The 22,997-nt window shown below is 41.7% G+C and overlaps 1 protein-coding gene across 1 annotated transcript in view; it reads left to right on the forward strand.

Moving 5' to 3' along the window:
• Positions 1–22,997, forward strand: part of PIK3C2G (phosphatidylinositol-4-phosphate 3-kinase catalytic subunit type 2 gamma) — a 2,201,800-nt gene that overhangs the window by 1,796,678 nt on the left and 382,125 nt on the right. The window contains exon 25 of the mRNA XM_078674033.1: positions 9,416–9,585. Coding sequence (XP_078530159.1) covers positions 9,416–9,585 — 170 coding nt within the window. The remainder of the gene's footprint in view (positions 1–9,415; positions 9,586–22,997) is intronic.

Here is a 22,997-nt window from a genome sequence, read left to right on the forward strand (position 1 = left end):
ACATATTGAAAAGCCAGGTCTTAATTCCCTTACGGAAAGTAAGGAAGCACATTTCAGAACGCAAAGGGGGGGGGGTAAAGAGTTCCAAAGAGAGGGGGCCAACAAAGAAAATGAGCGACCTCCCATTTTTGCTCTCTTGATACGCGGTATCCTGAACTTATTCTGGGTGGAAGACCTAAGTGTACGCGGTGGGAGGTATTGCTGCACCAGAACAGATAGGTAAAGTGGAGCTTTTCCGGTCATGATTTTATGCATAAAACATAATGCCTTAAATTTGACCCTGCTCTCGATCCGCAGCCAGTGTAGATTACGCATGTGGGAAGAGGCTGAGGTTCTGGCGGGTAGATTACAAATAAGACGAACAGCCATATTTTGTACTACCTGGTACTTCTTAGTTACCTCCTTGCAAGCACCCAGAAGTAAGATGTTACCATAGTCCAGGCGTGAGATGACAAGAGCCTGAACTACAGATCTCAGGGTGTCAGCAGGCAGCATCCACGAGATTTTCCTTAGCCACCTCAAGATGGTGGTACAGGTGGCAGAGACTTTCACGACGTGCTGCCTGAAGGACAGTTGATTGTCCAGGAGGACCCCAAGGTTACGAGCAGAAGGAGTTGGAGTGGGAAGAGGGCCCATCTCCGGCGGCCAATGTTGTGGGCCCCAGAGCGAGATGTCGGAGCCAAACAGGAGCAGTTCTGTTTTCTCCCCGTTTAGTTTTAATTTGTGCTCCAACATCCATGCCGAAATCTGTTTTAGTCCAGCTTGAAGGGAGGAGAAGGGGAGGTGCTTGTTGGTGGAAAGAGAGTAGATGACTTGTGTGTCATCAGCATAAGAATAAATAGAGAGACCTGCCTGTTCCGCCAAAAAAGCAAGAGGTCTCACATATAAATTGAAAAAAAGAGGACTGAGAATAGAACCTTGTGGGACACCGTGATTAGAGGGAAAAGTTGATGAGACAGAAGTAGAGGAAAAAACTTGAAACGTACGATTAGACAAAAAGTTAGAGATCCAGGCCAGGGCAGAACCATCGACACCCGCCTCTCTCAGAGTGGACAACAAGATGGAATGGGAGACGGTGTCAAATGCGGCACTCAAATCAAGCAAAATGAGTGCCACAGTCTCCCCGTTGTCCACTTTTTGCCTGATGGATTCTGACACACCAAGGAGAGTGGTTTCAGTCGAGAAGCCAGCCCTGAACCCGGATTGAGAGCCATGAAGAAAGTTAGAAGTTTCCACGTGAGAGTTAAGCAGAGAGTTAACGTGTTTCTCCAAGATTTTAGAGAAACATGAAAGTAAAGAAATAGGGCGAAAATTAGATGGGTTATTAGGATCTAAGTTGGCCTTTTTTAATAATGGGATCACCATAGCGTGCTTCCATTCGTTGGGCACGATAGCTTCAGTAAGGGAGGCATTCAAAACCTTCAAAATAATAAGGAGTAGGGCGGGGTCCAAAGAACTCAGGATTTGAGGAGGCATAGGGTCAAGAGGGGACCCAGATTGTATGTCCTGTAAATACTTTTTTAGAAGCGAAGGGGAGATGGGGTCCCAGGCGAGAAGTTGAGGAGGCGCGGAAATAAAACAAGAGGAGGTGACAGAAGGGGGAGTACATGCGGTTGAAACAAGGTGAGTGGACACAACAGGAGAAGAATTGAAAGTGTCATAGATCTTCTCGATCTTTTCAACAAAGAAATTGGCCAGAGCTTCACACTGGGGGGTGTCAAGGATGGGGGCCTTGGGTACAGTAGATGCACCTGACAGCTCCTTCACAATTTTGAACAGGGCCTTAGGTCTATTCTGTGCCGTAAGGAGCGAGGTGTTCGCAAAGGAAGCTCTGGCACTATCACAGGACGTGTGGTAGATTTTAAGAGCAGCCTTATATTCTGCTTTCTGACCAGCATCATAATTGGAGCGCCATATGCGTTCCAATTTTTTGCATTTAGATTTTTCTGAGCGTAGGGCGTCAGTAAACCAGGGGGCTGGAGGGTGATGGATATGCAATTTATTTTTTTGCATTGGGAGGCAGAAATCCAGGGCATTGGTCAACCATTGTTTAACAGAGGGTAGCTCCTTGGTAGACATGCTACTGGCCAATGGAGGCATTGAATTAGTAAGACACAAGTTGAGTTTGTCTATATCTAGGCGTTTCCAATTCCTACTGGCTTTGTGGGGGTGAGTGGGAATGGAGGGGTTAGAAGTAGCCATTTCAATAGAGAAATTTACAATAAAATGGTCCGACCAAGGGACCTGCAATGAAGATTGATACGAGATGGTCGAGAGGTTAGAAATAATAGGGTCTAAAAGGTTGCCGGCCTTATGAGTGGGGTCAGAATTATGGAGGTGGAGATCTAAGGCTGCAAGATCCTGTAAAAGACGTGTGGAAATGGCACACGAAGCAGAGTTAAAATGGATGTTTAGATCACCAACAACCATAAAATTATTAGATTGTGCAAGAAGTGGGGAAATGAGATCCGGGAGGGAGGAGGCCCAGCTACTCGCTGAACCAGGGGGACGATAAATCAGCGTGCCGGTTAGAGTGAAGTGTGGAGTAAGTAATAACTTAAACAAACCAGCTTCGCAATTAGGGAACTCAAGATCTTCCCATTTACAGGAGAATTCTCTCCTGAAAATGATGGCAATTCCCCCACCATCTTTAAGAGGCCGGTTTCGCCCAACGTAGGTGTAATCATTGGGGAGAGCCATGGCGATGTCAGGGCCAGAGCTCTCATTTAACCATGTTTCCGTTATAAACATGGCAGCTGGGCTGACTGTCTGTAGAAGGTCAAAAATGTCTCTCTTGTGTTTTGCGAGAGAACGGCAATTAATACTAATGAATTTCAAGGAAGGACCAGGATTGGGTAATTTAGAAGGGAGAGAGCTGCACCGGGGGGCAGGGTTCCAGAAGGTAGAAGACGTAGAGTCTATCCGAGAGGTAGAAGATTCCAATGAAAGTTTACAGGAGGGACAAGAAGTTGGAGCATTGTGACAGTTAAAAACGAAATTCGTAGAACAAGGGGGTCCCCGCAACCGCAATAAAGCAGTACGGGAATACGTGACACAATTTGGGGCATCGGGACTGAGCCCTGGGCCCGTGCTGGCGCAGACGGGCGCAGACGGGCTTGACTTGTGCGCGACTTCGGCGCGAAGTCGGCGCTCCCGCTGCGCTCGTCCGCTGCGCTTCCTCCATGCCCTCATTAAGTACTAAGGGTGAGGGACCACTAGACCGCTCACCTGCAAGGACTAGCGCAGGGCGGAAGTGGTGTCAACCTCCAGGAAGTGCGCACCTCGGACTGGTCCTCCGCAGCAAACGGCACAAGCCGGGGCGGAACGGGACCACGAGGGCAATAACGTGCAGGAAATGCGCCTGTCACATACAAAAGGTAAGAATGAACATTTAAAAATGGTCAGTCCGGCGCGCTTTTAAAATCAGTCGCGGACCATGAGAGTGAATGTGCAAATAGGCAAAGTTTGTTAGAAGTTCATCATACGTGCTCTTAAAATCAGCAATGCTCTTAAAATCAGAAATGATACAATATTAAACAATATGGCAATACAGCGTCCAACACACACACCGCCACCTGTAAACTGCGTTAATTACTGGGGCTGGGAGCATGAGCGCCGATTTAAGTAGTGAGGAGGGCTCGGCACCACTAGACCGCTCACCTGCAAGGACTAGCGCAGGGCGGAAGTGGTGTCAACCTCCAGGAAGTGCGCACCTCGGACTGGTCCTCCGCAGCAAACGGCACAAGCCGGGGCGGAACGGGACCACGAGGGCAATAACGTGCAGGAAATGCGCCTGTCACATACAAAAGGTAAGAATGAACATTTAAAAATGGTCAGTCCGGCGCGCTTTTAAAATCAGCCGCGGACCATGAGAATGAATGTGCAAATAGGCAAAGTTTGTTAGAAGTTCATCATACGTGCTCTTAAAATCAGCAATGCTCTTAAAATCAGAAATGATACAATATTAAACAATATGGCAATACAGCGTCCAACACACACACCGCCACCTGTAAACTGCGTTAATTACTGGGGCTGGGAGCATGAGCGCCGATTTAAGTAGTGAGGAGGGCTCGGCACCACTAGACCGCTCACCTGCAAGGACTAGCGCAGGGCGGAAGTGGTGTCAACCTCCAGGAAGTGCGCACCTCGGACTGGTCCTCCGCAGCAAACGGCACAAGCCGGGGCGGAACGGGACCACGAGGGCAATAACGTGCAGGAAATGCGCCTGTCACATACAAAAGGTAAGAATGAACATTTAAAAATGGTCAGTCCGGCGCGCTTTTAAAATCAGCCGCGGACCATGAGAGTGAATGTGCAAATAGGCAAAGTTTGTTAGAAGTTCATCATACGTGCTCTTAAAATCAGCAATGCTCTTAAAATCAGAAATGATACAATATTAAACAATATGGCAATACAGCGTCCAACACACACACCGCCACCTGTAAACTGCGTTAATTACTGGGGCTGGGAGCATGAGCGCCGATTTAAGTAGTGAGGAGGGCTCGGCACCACTAGACCGCTCACCTGCAAGGACTAGCGCAGGGCGGAAGTGGTGTCAACCTCCAGGAAGTGCGCACCTCGGACTGGTCCTCCGCAGCAAACGGCACAAGCCGGGGCGGAACGGGACCACGAGGGCAATAACGTGCAGGAAATGCGCCTGTCACATACAAAAGGTAAGAATGAACATTTAAAAATGGTCAGTCCGGCGCGCTTTTAAAATCCGCCGCGGACCATGAGAGTGAATGTGCAAATAGGCAAAGTTTGTTAGAAGTTCATCATACGTGCTCTTAAAATCAGCAATGCTCTTAAAATCAGAAATGATACAATATTAAACAATATGGCAATACAGCGTCCAACACACACACCGCCACCTGTAAACTGCGTTAATTACTGGGGCTGGGAGCATGAGCGCCAATTTAAGTAGTGAGGAGGGCTCGGCACCACTAGACCGCTCACCTGCAAGGACTAGCGCAGGGCGGAAGTGGTGTCAACCACCAGGAAGTGCGCACCTCGGACTGGTCCTCCGCAGCAAACGGCACAAGCCGGGGCGGAACGGGACCACAAGGGCAATAACGTGCAGGAAATGCGCCTGTCACATACAAAAGGTAAGAATGAACATTTAAAAATGGTCAGTCCGGCGCGCTTTTAAAATCAGCCGCGGACCATGAGAGTGAATGTGCAAATAGGCAAAGTTTGTTAGAAGTTCATCATACGTGCTCTTAAAATCAGCAATGCTCTTAAAATCAGAAATGATACAATATTAAACAATATGGCAATACAGCGTCCAACACACACACCGCCACCTGTAAACTGCGTTAATTACTGGGGCTGGGAGCATGAGCGCCGATTTAAGTAGTGAGGAGGGCTCGGCACCACTAGACCGCTCACCTGCAAGGACTAGCGCAGGGCGGAAGTGGTGTCAACCTCCAGGAAGTGCGCACCTCGGACTGGTCCTCCGCAGCAAACGGCACAAGCCGGGGCGGAACGGGACCACGAGGGCAATAACGTGCAGGAAATGCGCCTGTCACATACAAAAGGTAAGAATGAACATTTAAAAATGGTTAGTCCGGCGCGCTTTTAAAATCAGCCGCGGACCATGAGAGTGAATGTGCAAATAGGCAAAGTTTGTTAGAAGTTCATCATACGTGCTCTTAAAATCAGCAATGCTCTTAAAATCAGAAATGATACAATATTAAACAATATGGCAATACAGCGTCCAACACACACACCGCCACCTGTAAACTGCGTTAATTACATCCAAACAATTGGAGTAAAGCTGTTATAAAAAGATCATCAGAGGAGCAGGGCTCTACTCCCAGCACTTCTTCTGAAGCAACAGGATGCACAGGTGCATTACCAGGAGCATTTTTTCTCTTCTCTGAAGATTGTCTTCTGGATGAATCTTCTAATTGAGTCCTCTTGATTGTTAAAGCTTGCTTATAGAGTCTTTGTTTGCGGCTCTTGGTAGGCATAATCTATTATGACTCTGTAGATATTTACAATCTGTTGAAAAGAAAAATATGACATATTATAGACCACTACCAACATAGCACATAGCAATTACATTAACTAAACAATATAAACACTAGTTCACATCTCTCTTTGTGTGTCTCATATCACTCTCTGCCTCCACCATCTCCCTCTTTACATGCCTCATCTCACTCTCTCCTTCCAACATCTCTCTGTTTGTATGTGTGTGTCATCTCAATCTCTGCCTACACCATCTGTCTGTTTGTGTGTGTGTCTCATCTCACTTTCTGTGTCTAAAACGATTTACCATACTAAATGTTTTTTGCTGAAATGTCTGGCTTTAAGTTTTTGACAAGGAACACACTGAGTGTGTATGTGAACTGAGGAATTATATTTTCATCTTTTTCCATAATGTTAGCTGTGTGTGCTCACAATTTGTATCTTTTAGCTTACAGGGTAGACTACTTTTTAAAGTGTTTCTCATGCTTGAATTCAATGCTGGTACAGAGATAGTGCTAATAGTGTAATTTGGCTTGTAAATATGCTCCTTTTTTACAAGCGCCTTGCGCAACCTTTAACATGGGTGCAAGCAGTGAATATATGGAGAGGGATAGGAATAGCAGATAGAAAACAATATGAAATGGTGTGGAAGATGCATAAAGGATTTCACTAATGGCATCAATTGAGATGGAATATAAGATAAAGTGGGGCATATTTACAAGCCCCTTGCACAGTGTTTAACATGGGTACAAGCAGTAAATGCATGCAGGGTAATAAAATTGGCACACAGAAAAGAATATGAAATGCCTTGAGAGATGCGTAAAGGATTTTACTAATGGCATAAATTGAGATAGAATATACAAAAAAGAGAGGCATATTTACAAGCCCCTTGCGCAATGTTTGACATGGGTGCAAGCAGAAAGTGCATGCAGGGTAATAAAATTGGCACACAGACAAGAATATGCATTACGCAAGGGGTTTGTAAATATGCCAATGAAACCATTACACTATCTCTATACCAGCATTAATGTTCAACATTGCACAAGGGGCTTGTAAATATGCCTCTCTTTTTTGTATATTCTATCTCAATTTATGCCATTAGTAAAATACTTTACGCATCTCTCACAGCATTTCTTATTCTTATCAGTGTGCCAATTTTATTACTCTGCATGCATAAATTAAAATTTATTGTTGGGAATTTCCAAAATTTTAATGATCGTCTAAGATTGCATCATCAGCAATGTCAATATTGAAAATCTACCAAAAAGAATCCTCAAACTCAATGAACTCCAAAGCTTTCATTAAATCTGAATCGAAGGATTCATCATAGAAATCGTCCATGCCATCTCCTCCATCATAAAGCTCTCCTTCAGGATTACTCTCATCAACAGGAACATCCTCATTGATGTTAGTGTACTATTAGAGAAAGACAGTGAGATGTTGTAGGGTAAGAGTGAGATAGGGCAGAGAAAAACTATTAAATTCTATAAGAAGAGTTACTACTGTGTAAATCTCACACCAAAAATTGAACACCAAAATTTCCACACAAAAGTACCTCAGACACTATAGTCACAAAATGGCCTTGTTTCCCTGGACAATGTATAGTATCAAGAAGGATTTAGAAATATATAGCACTGCATCTGATGTTGCCCTACTCAATCCATAAGTAGAACAGAAAAACATTAAATAACTAACAGAATTTTTTTTTCCTATTAACTTAAAGTGAATAACAGAATTCTCCTTACAAATTAACAACTCACCTTCTAGAAAACTGTTGTACAGTAAATTCTGTCTCAATCTCACACCTCAGAAGTATACCTCAAACACTAAAATCTCAAAATGGCTGTGTTTCCCTCTCATTTTTCATACATATTCAAATACCCAGCCAATCACATTTCATCACACACAAAATCAAAACCAAAGTAACATTTTAATTGGTTCAAATTATCAACACATTCAAACTCACATAATCTTCAACCTACCCCCAATGCTCTCTACCAATTACCATACTAACTCTCCACAAAACACCTACCTAAACCCAAAGGTGAAAGAGTCATCACTCAATGTTGCACTCAACCAACATCTAAACACTGAAACTTGTTATTTTAATGTATTTCTTTTTTGTCTTTTTGAGCCGCGGTCCGCGCAAGTTGCGCAGACCCCTCGATTTTTTAAAATGTTTTTTTTTTTTCAACCTTCGGGGTCCTTTACAGACACCATGACAAAACCTAGGGGGCTCAGGAACCTCTACCCTGCCTCCTTGTCAACTTTTACACTTCTGTTTACAACCACTATCATCTGCCACAAAAACAAGATGGCGGACAACACTTCCTCATTTCGACTGAATGGAATGTTGACAGACGTCCAATCAGAATTCCGCGCGCGCATGCTAAGGTCCACGCACGTGCAAGGACAGTGCAAGCCCGTGAGCGCACCGTGTCCCGCCTATAGATATATAATTTGAAAAAAGTCGATTTTCTCAACAATTACTGAAGGGATTTTCACCAAATATACAAAACGCACTTCTGCATACCAGGCTCTACCATTTTGCCAAGTTTGCAGTAATTCCATTCAGCCGTTCGGGCTGTAGCTGTGTCTAAAGGTCCTATGGAAAATTGCATTGGACTCAATTTCACATTCAATTTTCTCATAGACTACTGGAGGGATTTACACTAAACATACAAAATGCACTGCTGCATACCAGTCCCTACCATTTTGCCAAATCTGGTGTAATTCCGTTCAGTCATTCGAGCTGTAGCCTTGTCAGAATGTCCCTATGGAAATTAAAATGGGGAAAACACGTTTTGGGACCCCCCTTTTTTCCCGGTCTCCGGTTGTCGAATCCCCCCCGAAACTTTCAGGGAAGGAGCGGAGCGCAGCGAGGCAAATTTTAGGAAAATTACAGGCAGATCCCTCAATCGGCGCCAAAGTTATTCCCAATCGCATGTTCGCAATTTCCTATGGTAACTAGGTCCTAACTATATATGCCTACTGGCGACCGCCAGTAGGTAATATATATATATATATATATATATATATATATATATATATATTTCCACAACGATCACCAGTCTTCCTTCAAAAACCGGACACCGACATTGCATTTATTTTCTAGCTTGTTGTAACGTGTTTTGAAGGATCCCCTGCCTTGCTCAGACATATATTTATATATAGCTGTACATTTGTTTTTACAGAAAAACAAATACACATATTTTAAATAGTTTATTGTAAGCATAATTTGGTTGCTATGATAACTACTAGATCAGCTTCATACAAATCCCCCACCCACCTCATTAACCCAGTAATGTGCAAAGGATTTACGGTAAATCTGTATAGTTCACTTTTTTTGATGTATGATTTTACAGTTGTAGTTGAGTAGGAATGAGCAATGAAAAAAGTGGAAAATGCTGTGTTAATCACTTATACTTTCTTTTTACACATTTAGGCATCTGAGAATTTCTTTTTTTCCTGTGCTGGATGGTGCGTGGTTACATTTATCCTTGGAGTCTGTGACAGACACAATGACAATATTATGCTAACAAACACAGGCCATATGTTTCACATTGACTTTGGGAAATTCTTAGGACATTCCCAGAAATTTGGGAGCATAAAAAGGTACGTTCTGTCTCTTTGCTATTATTGTTTATGCTAAATTACCATCAATGTTATGTAAATGTAAATGTGTTGTACTTGTAAAGCGCACGGCTGCCCACGCGACGGGGCGTCCCGGCACTGCACTCATACCGCTGTGGAACCCTTCCTGGCTTTTCCATGTGAAATGTCCAATCCTGGGCACCCCCAAGGTGAAGCCAGGCATCCAAGCTCTGCTGGGGCCGTTGTGGAGATTAAGCAAGCTATTGCCCAGAGTCACAGAGTGGGACCCATGATAAGACTAGGCACCAAGGCGAGAATTATCAGGTCCGGGGAGATTGAGTCCAGGAGCCGCCGAGGCGGGAATTGAGCCCTGGTCCCGGGCCAGACCTCTGCATCAGGGTCTGCCACTCTAACCATTGAGCCACGCTTCTCCACAGAACCTATATTCTGAATTCTGGAGCATTGTTTGTGTTGTACACATTTTTGAATTCCAGACTCCATGTCTCTGTGTTTGAGAGACATGCTATTGTCTCAAATGACCTCAGTGTAGGAAATACATTTGAATGTAAAGATGCAATGAAGACATCTGAACTGGAGGCCACAGCTTTTAATAAGCATGAGTGGAAATGGGCCTTCTCACTTACTTGGGTCTACAAACACGGTAGGCTACGCCTTATATCTTGTAAATAAACGTCATACCTCAGAAAGAAGTAGTAACACAGGTGGACATATGGGCATTCTGTTGTAAAAACCCAAATCCTAGAAGTACTAAACTGTAACTCAGCCTTTTTCTACATAGCAGCCGCGGCCGGCAGTGAGAGTACCTGCAGGGCAGTGACGTCGGGAGGGGGAGGGGCAGGGTGGAGGGTAGTAATGTATGGATTACGGAGCTTCCCAGTTAAGTAAACATTTAAATAAATAAAACAAATTTTGTTGAGTGCACTGCATCCCCAAATGCAATGCAGTGCGCGCAACTAAATTCGTTTTATTTATTTAAATGTTGTAAGAATGAGGTGAGAAGACAGCAATTGTAGGTAAATAAGATGTTTATTCCTTAAAATGGATCCCACCCACAATAGACCTCTTGTCAGGAGAAACAGCCAGCTTCAACTGTCCCCACAGCATTCGAAGCCTGACCAGGTAATACAGATCATAACATTCTTAAACACCTGGCAACAGTAGTAGAGTGTTTGAGATGCAAGCATCGTAAGATATCACATATCTCCATTCTTTATAAAGAAATAAAAGAAAACTGGACTTTACTAAAACATAGTACACAAAACTATTTAACAAAATCATTCAAATATTTAGGGGGAGAGGAAACTCTGGAAGACCTGCGAAGATTTTCAGAAGTCACAGTAGATTGTTTAAAACAATAGTCATTAGAATTTTTCTTATCAGGAGTACAAAAAGTCTTTCCTAACCACCACCACCCTGTTCAAATTCCAAATGCGGTGGTCAGCGGTCTTAATGGCATTTTGAAAAAATGTAATAACTTTTATAGGTTTAAAAAATTTAGAAGATTTTTTCTTTGAAGGACTCTTTATAAGAACCCAACCCCCAACTTTCGCTGCAGTTATTTTTACACTTTTTTTACATGATGCAACCTTTTTCTATTTTCAATTTTTTTAGATTCAATAGCATTCCAATTTCTTTTTTCATTCTCTGAAAATGTATCAGGTTGCATGTCATTGACCCAAGGGGCTGCAACAAAAGTGTTTGCTGACTAAACAGTTCAAAAGGAGTTCTCTTCGTGACAGCGTGTGGCGATAGTCTGTAAGCTTCAACTTTCTTCCAAATTTGAACACGCCAGTCTAGGCCATTTGATCGAGCCATGCCAATAGTCTCTTTTAATACCCTATTAAACCTCTCAACCATTCCGTTGGTTTCTGGGTGATATAAGGAAGATCGTTTATGTTTAATACCATGCCTGGATAAAAACAATTCCATCTCTCTGGATACCAATTGGAGACCATTGTCAGTGAGGATAGACAAGGGTATGCCTTCCCTAGCAAAGATTTGTTCTAAAAATGAAGTGACATCCCTCTAGAGATGCCTATTTCTGGCCACCTTGAATAAAAATCGACCAATACAAAAACATACCATTCAGAGCCAATGACTGTATGGGCCCCAGCATATCAAGCCCCACCTCTTTCCAAGGTGCATCAGGTCTATCCCTTACGATCATCGGTTGTACCTTTGGCTTGACAACTCTTTCACTCAAAGCACATTCAACACAATCCCTAATTTTGCGCTCCACCTGTAAATCCATGCCTGGCCACCAATATGACATTCTAAGTGTCTCTTTTGTCTTGGATATCCCTTGGTGTGTCAAGTGTGCAAGCAAAATAAGCTCTTCTCTAATAGAAACCGGGGGAACAAGTCTCAAACCCCTGAGAAGCAAACCATTGCACTCAGATAACTGCTCTCTAACATGCCAAAACGTCTCCAGATTTTTATCATCCTTGGGTTTACCCTTCCAACCCATATTAACATTCTGTAAGACCTTTGTTAAAGCAAGATCCTCTAGTAAAGCCTTATGCCATCTTTCTTTGTCAATTATGGTCTCATCAATGGCACAAACCATTTCCTCATCTAGTTCAGAATCATCATTACAATTGAATTCTTCTTTAACAACAAGCCTAGATAACGCATCAGCTACTTTGTTCTCTACACCTGGCAAATATCTAATGTCAAAATTCCTGCAAACCAACGACCCATTTGGTAATCCTACTTGAGATTGCATCTATACCTTTTTTAGTAAAGATTTCACACAAAGGCTTGTGGTCAGTTCTGACTTCAAATGTACTGCCCCATAGGAAATTCTTCAATATTTTTATTGACCAATATACCGCAAGGGCTTCCCTTTCGACTACTGAGTACCTTATCTCTGCGCCTCGTAAACTTCTTGACAAAAAGAGAACAACATTTTCCTGAGAGTCAGATTTTTGAACAAGCACAGCACCAAGCCCCTTCGAACTTGCATCTGTAATCAAAATTGACTTTTTCTCGGGGTCAAAACTGCATAACCTAGGAGCAGCTTCTAATTTTTCTTTAAGAGTACAATATTCCTGTTGACACTTATCGTCTCAGAGAAATTCAGACCGTTTGCGGAGTAAAGCCCTCATATGAACACACAAAGAGACAAACCCACCAATATACTTACTGTAATACTCAGTCATTCCTAAGAAGCTTATTAATTCCTCTTTGTTGGTGGCAGGAGCCTTCTTTTGAATAGTCAAAATCAAACTTTCTTTAGGTAAAACACCTCCTTCTGAGATTGTGTGCCCCAAATATTCAATTGAACTCCTCCTGAATTTGCATTTATCAATTTTTTCCGGTAAATTGGACTCATTTAACCTCTTCAAAACCATGAACAGTCTCTCCTCGTGTTCATTATTGTCTTTTCCAAAGATCAAGATATCATCTTGATACACACTAACACCTATAAGGTCTCTCAAAACATTTTCTAAGGCTCTTTGAAATACTGAAGCCGCTGAGACAAGGCCAAAAGTGAGTCTAGCAAAACGAAATGTACCAAAGGGGGTGTCAAAAGTCTTTTGAGCTTTCGTCCAACTTAATCTGGTGGTACGCGGACCTCAGATCTATAGTACTGAAAACCTTCGCTCCCTTCAATAACATCAACATGTCATTTATTTTTGGGAGTGGATATCTGTCCACCACAACAATTTTATTCAATTCTCGAAGGTCCACACACAGACGAAGAGAGCCATCTGCCTTCTTCGCTGCGACTATCGGAGCGACCCATTGAGTAGCTTCAACATCCTAAATAATCCCTTCCTTTTTAAGTCGATCTAATTCATTTTTTACCTGTTCCCTAACTGCAACCGGTACATTACGAACTTTACTACATACTGGTTTGACGTTGTCTTTCATGCAAATGTGATGTGTGTACCCTTTTAGACACCCTAGCTTTTCTGAGAACACATTTGGAAACTTATTTCTCAAGTCATTTGAGAAATCTACGTTATTGTCATTTACAACAGCAATTACATTGGACTTGAAATCTCTTTTTAATAGAATAGGAGGTGAAGAGTTCGGATCTAGCATCACACACTCAGATATATTTGGTGGAACCAACTCAATATACTGTCATCTTTTTGTGAAATGTACATTTTCGCGCTAGCTAACCTTCCTTTATAGTCAAATAAACCCCCAAAAGTAACCAAACAACTTAATGGGTCCTCCGCCATAAGCAAAAGGTCTTATATCAGGTTTGAAAATTTTGACTTTGCCTTGTATTTCTTTGATGTAAAATTCTTTTGAAACTATAGTATTTTAGCGCCTAAATCAAACTGTAGCCTAGTGGGTTTTCCCTCCACCAAAATCTCATCCAAAGGGCAATTGTTTCCTACCCTATTTTGCACAACCTGTACCTGAATTTGCCCACAGTCAACATCACCTTGACATTTATATGTGTCATCAAAATCATAATAAACTTCGTTGATTTTCCCTTTCTAATTCTTACCTTTGCACATGGTAGTGAAATGTCCTTTCCTTTTACATTCAGCACATACGGCCTTCCAACCAGGACACTGTCTGTCATTTGCAAAATGACCCATTTTCCCACAATGGAAACATTTTACATTTGTGAAATCAAACTTTTTCTGAACTTGTTTCCTTACGATTTGAGGTCAAGGTTACAGGAGGAATGGTCTTGATCACTTGAACAGTGCTTTTCTCTTTACCCTCACCGTTTTTTCTTTATGACATCAACACATTTGAGAAAGTGGTCAATTCTTTTCGCAATTACAATTACATCCTCCAAATTTAGCTCATCTTTTTGCCACAATTCTTCTCTGACTCTTTCAATGCTGCAACCTAGCATGAACTGATCCTGTATCCTTTCATCTAGAGTTGCGGCAAATTTGCATTAAGAAGCCAATCTTCTGAGGGATGTAACGCAATTTTCAACACCTTCATCCTCCATTTGTGCCCTCCGCCCAAAGTGATACCTCTCGAGGATAGTACTCACCTTGGGTAAATAATGTTTGTCTAATTTTGCGATACAAATTTCATATTCATTGAGACTACCATCATCAAGGTCAGGAAGATGATCAAAAACTTCCTGGTTTTCTGATCCCAAACAATGTAAAAGTAAAGCTGTTTTTCTTTCGGCGCTTAAGGAAGATCCACACACGTGCGTATCTTTCAAAGACCTTATACCATTTTTGCCACTTAATAGGAGTGTCTCCTGGTGAGGACAAAAAAATGGAGGTGCAGTAACATTCTGCGTATTAAAGTTTAAAGGAAAGAAATAATATTGAGTTAAATATAAATGAAACAACAATCACAGTATACACAACAATCACAGTGCCTCAACCCAGGTCCTAGAAAATACAATATTAAAAACCAAGTTTATGCACTTCATAAATATTATTTCAAAAAGTCACACTTATTTTAAAAGTAGCGTGTGTGTCACTGTAATGAATTCTTATTGTTGATAAAGTTTGTGTGCCACTGTGATGACACACTTCCAAAAATGAGGCGGTGTTCAACAAACTAGTGTGTGTATCACTGAAGAGATACACAAATATGGCAATACTTTTAGCTGGTTTCACTGTAAAAATAATAGTATCTTACTGGAAGTAAAAATCACTTATCTCGATTTGCAAATTCCTTCGATGTGAACTGACGGAGGTCAGCTTCCCAAAAGGCGATGTCTTTACATGAGGAAACGCGGTGTGTTTGTGAGGTTGCTAGGCAATTTCCAAAATGGCCGCGACGTCGACTTCAATTGCGTAATGACATAACACGTTTCCCATGATGCCCTTGTGGAGTGACGCGTCGTTAAAGAAGAGAAATTCAGCGCTCCACAGAATGAAGTCGAAGAAGTTCCACCTGGAAGATTGGAGCAAAGAATGCTCGAGGGAAAACAAACGATCAACAAAGAAAGGTAGCGTTGTTTGAAACTTTTAAATGATGCTCGCTTCGTGTTTGACTTAACTAAGGCGTTATGGAAAGCAATAAACCTTAGTTTCCAGTCCGAAATTCAACAAATACACGATAGCGTAGTGCTCGAGCAGCAATTTCAATAAAACAGTAAATCTTTAAAGCAGAACAAAGTGAAATTGGCTGTCACAAGAAAACACTTTCCTCAGAATTCGAGAAGAAGCTGGAAATCAGCCATAATTACAGCAATGGATTAAACTTAAAATTTCCATATAGATCCAGAAATAATTTTATGCTCAGATAAGCTTCCTTGGGTGATAGCAATTTAGATAAAATGCGAGTGCTAAGAAGTTTTGTCATAAATCCAGCTATTTTCCTTGAAAAAGTTCTTGATTATTCCTTGAGTTATTATTTTAAATGTAAAAGTTAAATAAGGAAAATATGAACAGTACCTTTGATTTGTAGAAATAAAAAAAACTTGTAGTAAGTCCAATGTCATTTAAAGTGTAGAGGTAATGTTGAGATCCATACTTCCATTAAAATGAGGCCATCCTGCGTCGCCAAATGTAAGAATGAGGTGAGAAGACCGCAATTGTAGGTAAATAAGATGTTTATTTCTTATAATGGATCCCATCCACAATAGACCTCTTGTCAGGAAAAACAGCCAGCTTCAACTGTCCCCACAGCATTCTAGGCCTGACCAGGTGATACAGATCATAACATTCTTAAACACCTGGCAACAGTAGTAGAGTGTTAAAGATGCAAGCATCTTAAGATATCACAGGGTAGTAATGTATGGATTATGGAGCTTACCAGGTAAGTAAACATTGAAATAAATAAAACGAATTTAGTTGAGTGTACTGCATCCCCAAATGCGATGCAGTGCGCGCAACAAAATTCGTTTTATTTATTTAAATGTTTAATTACCTGTAAAACTCCGTAATCCATACATTACTACCCCCCACCCTGCCCCTCCACCTCCCCATGTCACCGCCCTGCAGGTACTCCCACTACCGGCCGTGGCTGCTACATAGCTCCACGAATATGGAACCACTGTCGAAAAAAGCCCTTAAAACAAACAATTTCAGCACGCATCTTCATGCCTTAAATGCCCAAGTCTTTTCTCTAACCATAGCCTGATTTCATGTTTCATATGCCGAATTATCTTGTTCTTCTGATGTCTAATGTTTTTAAAGAGCGCCACTGCCCCTTTGCAAAGCTATAAAAACATGTTTAGTAAATTAAAAAACCTTACTATACCCTGTATAGTTTATTTTATATTAGTCTTTATAATATAAAAATGGGGTTTCTCCTCGATAACACAGTAACAAATTCCATTTAGGAGTTACAGCGATGTTTTAAAAGCAATAATCAATTTTTCTCAAACCCTGAGATCAACATGGGAACCAGTTTGCACATCCACTGTTATGAGTGATTGCTGAGCACTTCGTGGCAACTCAAAGCAATATATTTAATCACATGCATATTTTGTTGTTGTTGAGCTATGCTTGTATAATTTTTCAGACTATGGATTATGCCCAGCCCTCAAATTTTAATGGTCTCTTGTGATATAAAGCCCGATTTCTTTTTCCTATACCCACCACAAGGCCTGTATACATTTTTTTGATCACATGTGTAATATATTTTCAATTAGGAATTTGGGCCTAGATGTATCAAGATTCCATTTTGCGAATCTTAAATAGCGATTTTTAGCGAATCGCTATTTAAGATTCGCAAAACGGAATGTATGTAAAAAATCGCTTTTTTTTAGCGATTCCTTATTAATCTTTATTTGCGAATTCGCATTTTGCGAATTCGCAAATAAGGAATAATTTCCCATGCATTCCTATGGGCCAGGAGGCCCTTAGGAATGATTGTGAAGTAATTCTCAAATTGCGAATTCGCAATTTGCTAATCGCAATTTGAGAATTATTTCAAGGGTGCAGGGGTGCATGGACACCCTGCTGCACCCCTGAAACTTACATGTGTGTGCATATGGCACACATACATGCCCTATGGGCATGTATGTGTGTCACATGCCACCTTCAAAATTGTCATATTTTTGTTTTTGAAAGGATATCGCAAATTAACACAAACCTCAAATTGGTGTTAATTTGCGATTCCTTAACCTGAATTCGCAATGTAAAAAAATTTCATACATGGCATTTAAGGAATCACAAAATTGCGATTCCTTAAATGCTTAAGCAAAATAAGGAATCGCAATTTTTTGCGATTCCTTATTTTGCTAATTTCTAATACATCCCAAAAGATGCAAAATGTCCGTTTGCGAATTTCGGCCTTAACGAATCGCAAAAGGCTTGATACATCTAGGCCATAGAAACTGAAAAAAACCGACTTAAATATGTTCTTTATCATTTGGGAATACGTGTTTTTTGATGTACTAGTCTAATTTCCAGGCCAATCATGGACTGTGTAGGCTTATAAAATGGTGTTAGTCTTACATTTTAGCAGTGTGAATATGCGTAGCATGGCAATTGATACATGGAAACGTACATTAGCTTAGGTTAGATTTTATATTGCTTTATTTCCAAAGGTGTTCACAGATTTAACAAATGTAGATTTGTGAATGGCGCATAGAAAATGTAGTTTAACTGTTTTCTTGCTTGAGTGAGTGAGTTGTAAATTGAGTAGTAGTAGTGTGGTTATTTGTTATTTTTTTTCCCAGGGGAGTTGCCCTGGTCCCCACCGACACAATACTGGTTGCAAACCTTGTTGTGAGTCAGCCTGTGGTGGAGTCTGTGGACAATTGCCTACGCCCTGCAGATTGACCTCAGTGGCTGTCTGACATGGCCAGCAGGTTGTCTCCAGAGAAAGTTTGTATCTGGGAGGCTGTGGGAAGATTGACGAAGGGGTCAGTGCTCTTCCTCCCAGGGGGTGTTCTCTCGCTCTAATAAGAGAGAGAAGAATGAGATTCACATGCCTCAGAGGAGTGCATAAACGAGTCCAAAGAGCCTTAAAACCTTTCATAAAAATCCACTTGCTACTTCATGGAAAGATTCCCACTCCTCCATCAAGCGAGGGCCAAAACAATGAGGGTCCCAAAAGTGTAATTTCTCATTTTAATTCCAATAGGAAAGTTTACTGTCCAATATAGAAAAAAATGGCTGAATGGATTTACCCCAAATTTGTCATAAAATTACAAAAAATTATGCCTTTAGTGACTTGGTGTAAATTTGTACAACAGTTTTCGAAAAATATTTTTTTAAGGACGGGCTAGTTTTGGTATGAAAGAGATCACTCTCAGAAAATGTTATAGTTATCTGGACTGTTGGTCCAGCAGTACTGATACCATGGTGTCCCTGTGGCGCAAAAACAAATCACAGACCTGGTTGGGTGAGGCTTTTTCTCCTGTTGGCCATCCAATTAGAAGGTCCTCCTACCACTTTACCAGAGCATTCTGTTTGGCTGGCCACAGCAAGAGAGAATTTTTTCTCATGTTTCCAGCTGCCATTTTACAATGTAGTAAAAAAGGCATGTATGGAGCTGCATGGCAAGCACACCCTGACCCCCTGGACAAGTACTTTGAACTAAGAAAATGCAGATTTTCCCATCAGGATAAATGTACTACAGCGGAACCCAACAAGGCCCCCATGAGTTACAGCAGTACTACCAAAATATTTACCCGTGGAGATGGCCACCCCCCCCTGCAGGTGGGTCACAATGTCTACCCCTTGCAAAGTGGTCACATAAATGGCACCTACTAACCCCAGCAGGGCACCGTCTGTGTGATTACAGCAAATCATAGTAGACCGCAGTTTGCAACCTATCTAATGAGTATTGATGAGGAAGATGGAATTGAAGCCACTAAGATGCAGTATTTTGTGACCTTATCTTTTGATACCTAGTTTAGTTCACAAAAGTGACCATATTTCAATCCCTTTTTGCAACTCTTACCATTACTATAAACAGGTCAATATGAGTATACTTTGCAAGTTAAGGATAGACATCACAAACAGCATATTTGTTCAATAGTTTTTACACTAATAAATGGAGTGAAAAAATAAACCTTATAAGTTCTTTTAAACTGTTTAAAAACTTTTTTTAACCTTTCTTTGTTTCTGGATGAAATGCAAAGTAATTGAAAAAAGTAGTTGGCCGAACTTGGGAGGAGATAGTAAAGAATACAAACATTTGTTTGTGGTCTGATGAGCTACCACCTGGTTCCTTCATGCAATAGCAGCCTGCTTGCCAACAGTTTTAACTTTGCCAGAGTCCAGATAAATGATTATAGCTCTGCCGAAGCACTGATCAGAGTCTTGGGCTGTAAAGACATCTGAAGGAAGTGAATCTCAAAGAGCAACCACATGCTGTAGGACAGCGCCAGAAGTAGACACATGTTGATCTTCTTATATTCTCCTTTTAGAAGCTTTGAACTAGGGGAATATCATGCTTTGACACACAAAAGGAGTACTTTTTCCCGTTTTCTCTGCTGCACTTCGTGTCACAGATTTTGCATGCGACTTTCTTCACAGAGACCTTTTTCTTGGCAGGTGGGATTATGAAGAGCTCCCAAACATTTGATTTCAGAGGGCCTCTGCTTTTCCCCTTCTCAGTTTTAGGGCCATGAGGTTCAGGGTGGTCTCCTCCTGAAGCAATTTGCCAATTCATTTTTAGTCTAATCCCCAAAAAGAGGCTATTTCCCAAATAAATAGGAACATATTGCACCACGTGTGAACCTCGTTATATTCACAACTGTGCAGGAAATTAGGCTGGAACTACTACCAATTGCATAAATACAGTTATATCAACTAATCAGATGTAGCTTGCATATGGCTGGGTCTAAACTGGGGTGGCATGGTGAGCAAAAGAACGATGTATTTAACCCAGATCGCTTGACTGGGGGTGAATGTATGATTCATTCAGCATTCCGTCCATCATTTGTTTGCATAGCACTTTTCGCCCCATGTGGGATGGGTATATCCAGACGTAGGTCCCGTGCTCACCGTGCTACTGGATTCAAACTAGCCTGACTGATGAAGGGTAATACCCAGAAACTGGTCCCAGGATGCTTGTTTCAGGTCCAGGGAGGGCCTGGCTTGGCAGTTCGGTCTGGACTGTTCTCAAGAGGCACAGGGTCAAGACTGATTTGCATATGGCTGGGTCTAAACTGGGGTGGCATGGTGACAAAAGAACAATGGATTTAACCCAGATCTCTTGACCGGGTTTGAATGTATGATTTATTCAGTATTCTACCTATCAATTGTTGCATAGCACTTTTCACCCTAACTGGGATGGGTATGTTCAGACGTGGGTCCCTTGATCACTGTGCCACTGTATTTAAGCTAACATGGCTGATGAAGGATAATACACACAAACCGGTCACAGGATGCTTGTTTCTGGTCCAGGGAGGATCTGGCTTGGCAGTTCAGTCTGCTCTGTTCCCATGAGGCACAGGGTCAAGACTGATTTGGGGTGGCATCAATCAATCAATCATTACATTTGTAAACTGCGCTACACACCCGTGAGGGTCACAAGGTGGGGGGGAGGAGCTACTGATCGAAAAGTCTTGAGGAAAATGCAGTAAGGCACAGGCAGTCACCAGATCGCGGCCACAGGAGCACACCAGTGGCGAACTCTCGACAGCAGCAGCAGGGGCAGGAGTCACGGTGCACGGGGGAGCCGTGCGGCGTGGGGAGCTACCTGACCTGCGAGCAGGGTCAGGGGGCACCGCATGGTGAACAAAAGAACAATGGATTTAACCCACATCTCTTGACTGGGGTGAATGTATGATTTATTCAGCATTCCGTCCATCATTTGTTTGCGTAGCACAAAAAATGGATTATGGCATTCTTGGAGGACCAGACGATTCTGGACTCATGCAAATCGGGATTCAGAGCTGCCCATAGCACAGAGTCTGCACTGGAGGCAGTTGCGGATACTATCCGCAGCACTTGGGATGCTGGTTCCTATGTGTTGCTTGTGTTGTTAGATCTTTCAGCAGCATTCAACACCATTTTCCATACAGTATTGCTCAGTTGACTGCAGATGATTGGTGTCAGGGGCAAGGCTCTGCTGTGCCTCTCAAACTTTTTAGAGAGCCACATTCAAATGATCATGTTGGGTTCACTCAAATCGCGCACAACTTCCATCAACATGGGGGTGCCTCAGGGCTCATCATTGAGCCCGAAATTGTATAACATCTATGTGTCATCTTAGCCCAGATTGTTAAATCCTATGGCTTTGATGTACTCTCAAATGCTGACAACACCTAGCTGATCATTTTAGTGGGGCAAGACATTGACAATGCAAAACATCATTTTCAAGATAGTCTGAGGAAAATTGCGGCTTGGATGCCAACTAATTTTCTACAGCTGAACAGCAAAAAAAACCTGAAATCTTGCTGTCTGGAAAAGTTCAGCTCCTCTGCACACCCGATTGGTGGCCCTCGGAGCTGGGGGTAGTTCCTTTTCCTAGTCATGCCGTAAAAAACCTGAGTGTTAAACTAGACCAGGAACTTTCCAAGAAGAATCCCATTGTTTCAATTTGCTGTTTTTGTTTTTTTGACTGAGACTTCTAAGGAGGTTATTTCCTTGGCTAATATCTTCTGACAGGAAAACACTGGCCCAGTCCTCAGTTATAAGCCGCCTTGATTACAGTAATGCAATATAAATGGCAGCTGATAACACCTCACTGTCTAAGCTCCATGTGGTGCAAAATACTGCTGCATCTTTTTTAAGACATGTTGTCTTAACCACAAGTCCGTGAGGGGCCCAGTACCTTCATACCTAAAGGGTAAATTGCATTGCTATCTGCCTTCCCACACTTTAGGATCTAGCGATAAGGAGCTAATGATTATCCCCTGTGCTCACACCTCTAGATATGGTGGCAGAGCTTCTCCTTTATAACCCCTATTGTTTAGACTCAACTTCCTCTCCATTTTTATTGCTGCCTAGATTTCACTAAATTCAAGAAAATGTTGAAAACATGACTGTTTTAGTCTTTGATGTGGGTTACGTGCAGGCTGAGAGCTGAGATATACCTTTGGGTATAATTTGTTGAACTTAATGAAGCAATATTAATAATAACAATATCAATGCAGTAAGGTAGGAACACATAACAAACTGCTCTTATTCTTTCACTTGATTGATATTACTAAGTTGTGTATATCACAAAATATACTTAAGCTCATACTTTCATTTGGGTATGGCAAGTATATATTCTCAAACAACTTTAGGTTGCGCATGTGGCTAGGTGCACTAGTAATGGGTTGGCCTTGTGCCAAGGTTTTCACAATTTTTATGCACCTAATAAATAGTTAAAACTAAGAAGGAGAATAATAGCAAATGTGGTAAACCAAATTGAATTTTTTAAAGATAATGCGGGCACATTTTACAATAGTAATGTTTGAGGTAATAATTCAGATGGTTAATAAAGATTAATTAAATGTGGGTTAAACAGAGTTTATCATATTTATTGTTATAAGTGTATGCTTATCTGCTGAATATGAACATAGCTTGATGTTATGCGAAATTATGTTCTGCTGTCTGTGTAAATCTGAT

This window comes from Lissotriton helveticus, chromosome 1_1 (genome assembly GCF_964261635.1).
Source record: "Lissotriton helveticus chromosome 1_1, aLisHel1.1, whole genome shotgun sequence".
NCBI lineage: Eukaryota > Metazoa > Chordata > Amphibia > Caudata > Salamandridae > Lissotriton > Lissotriton helveticus.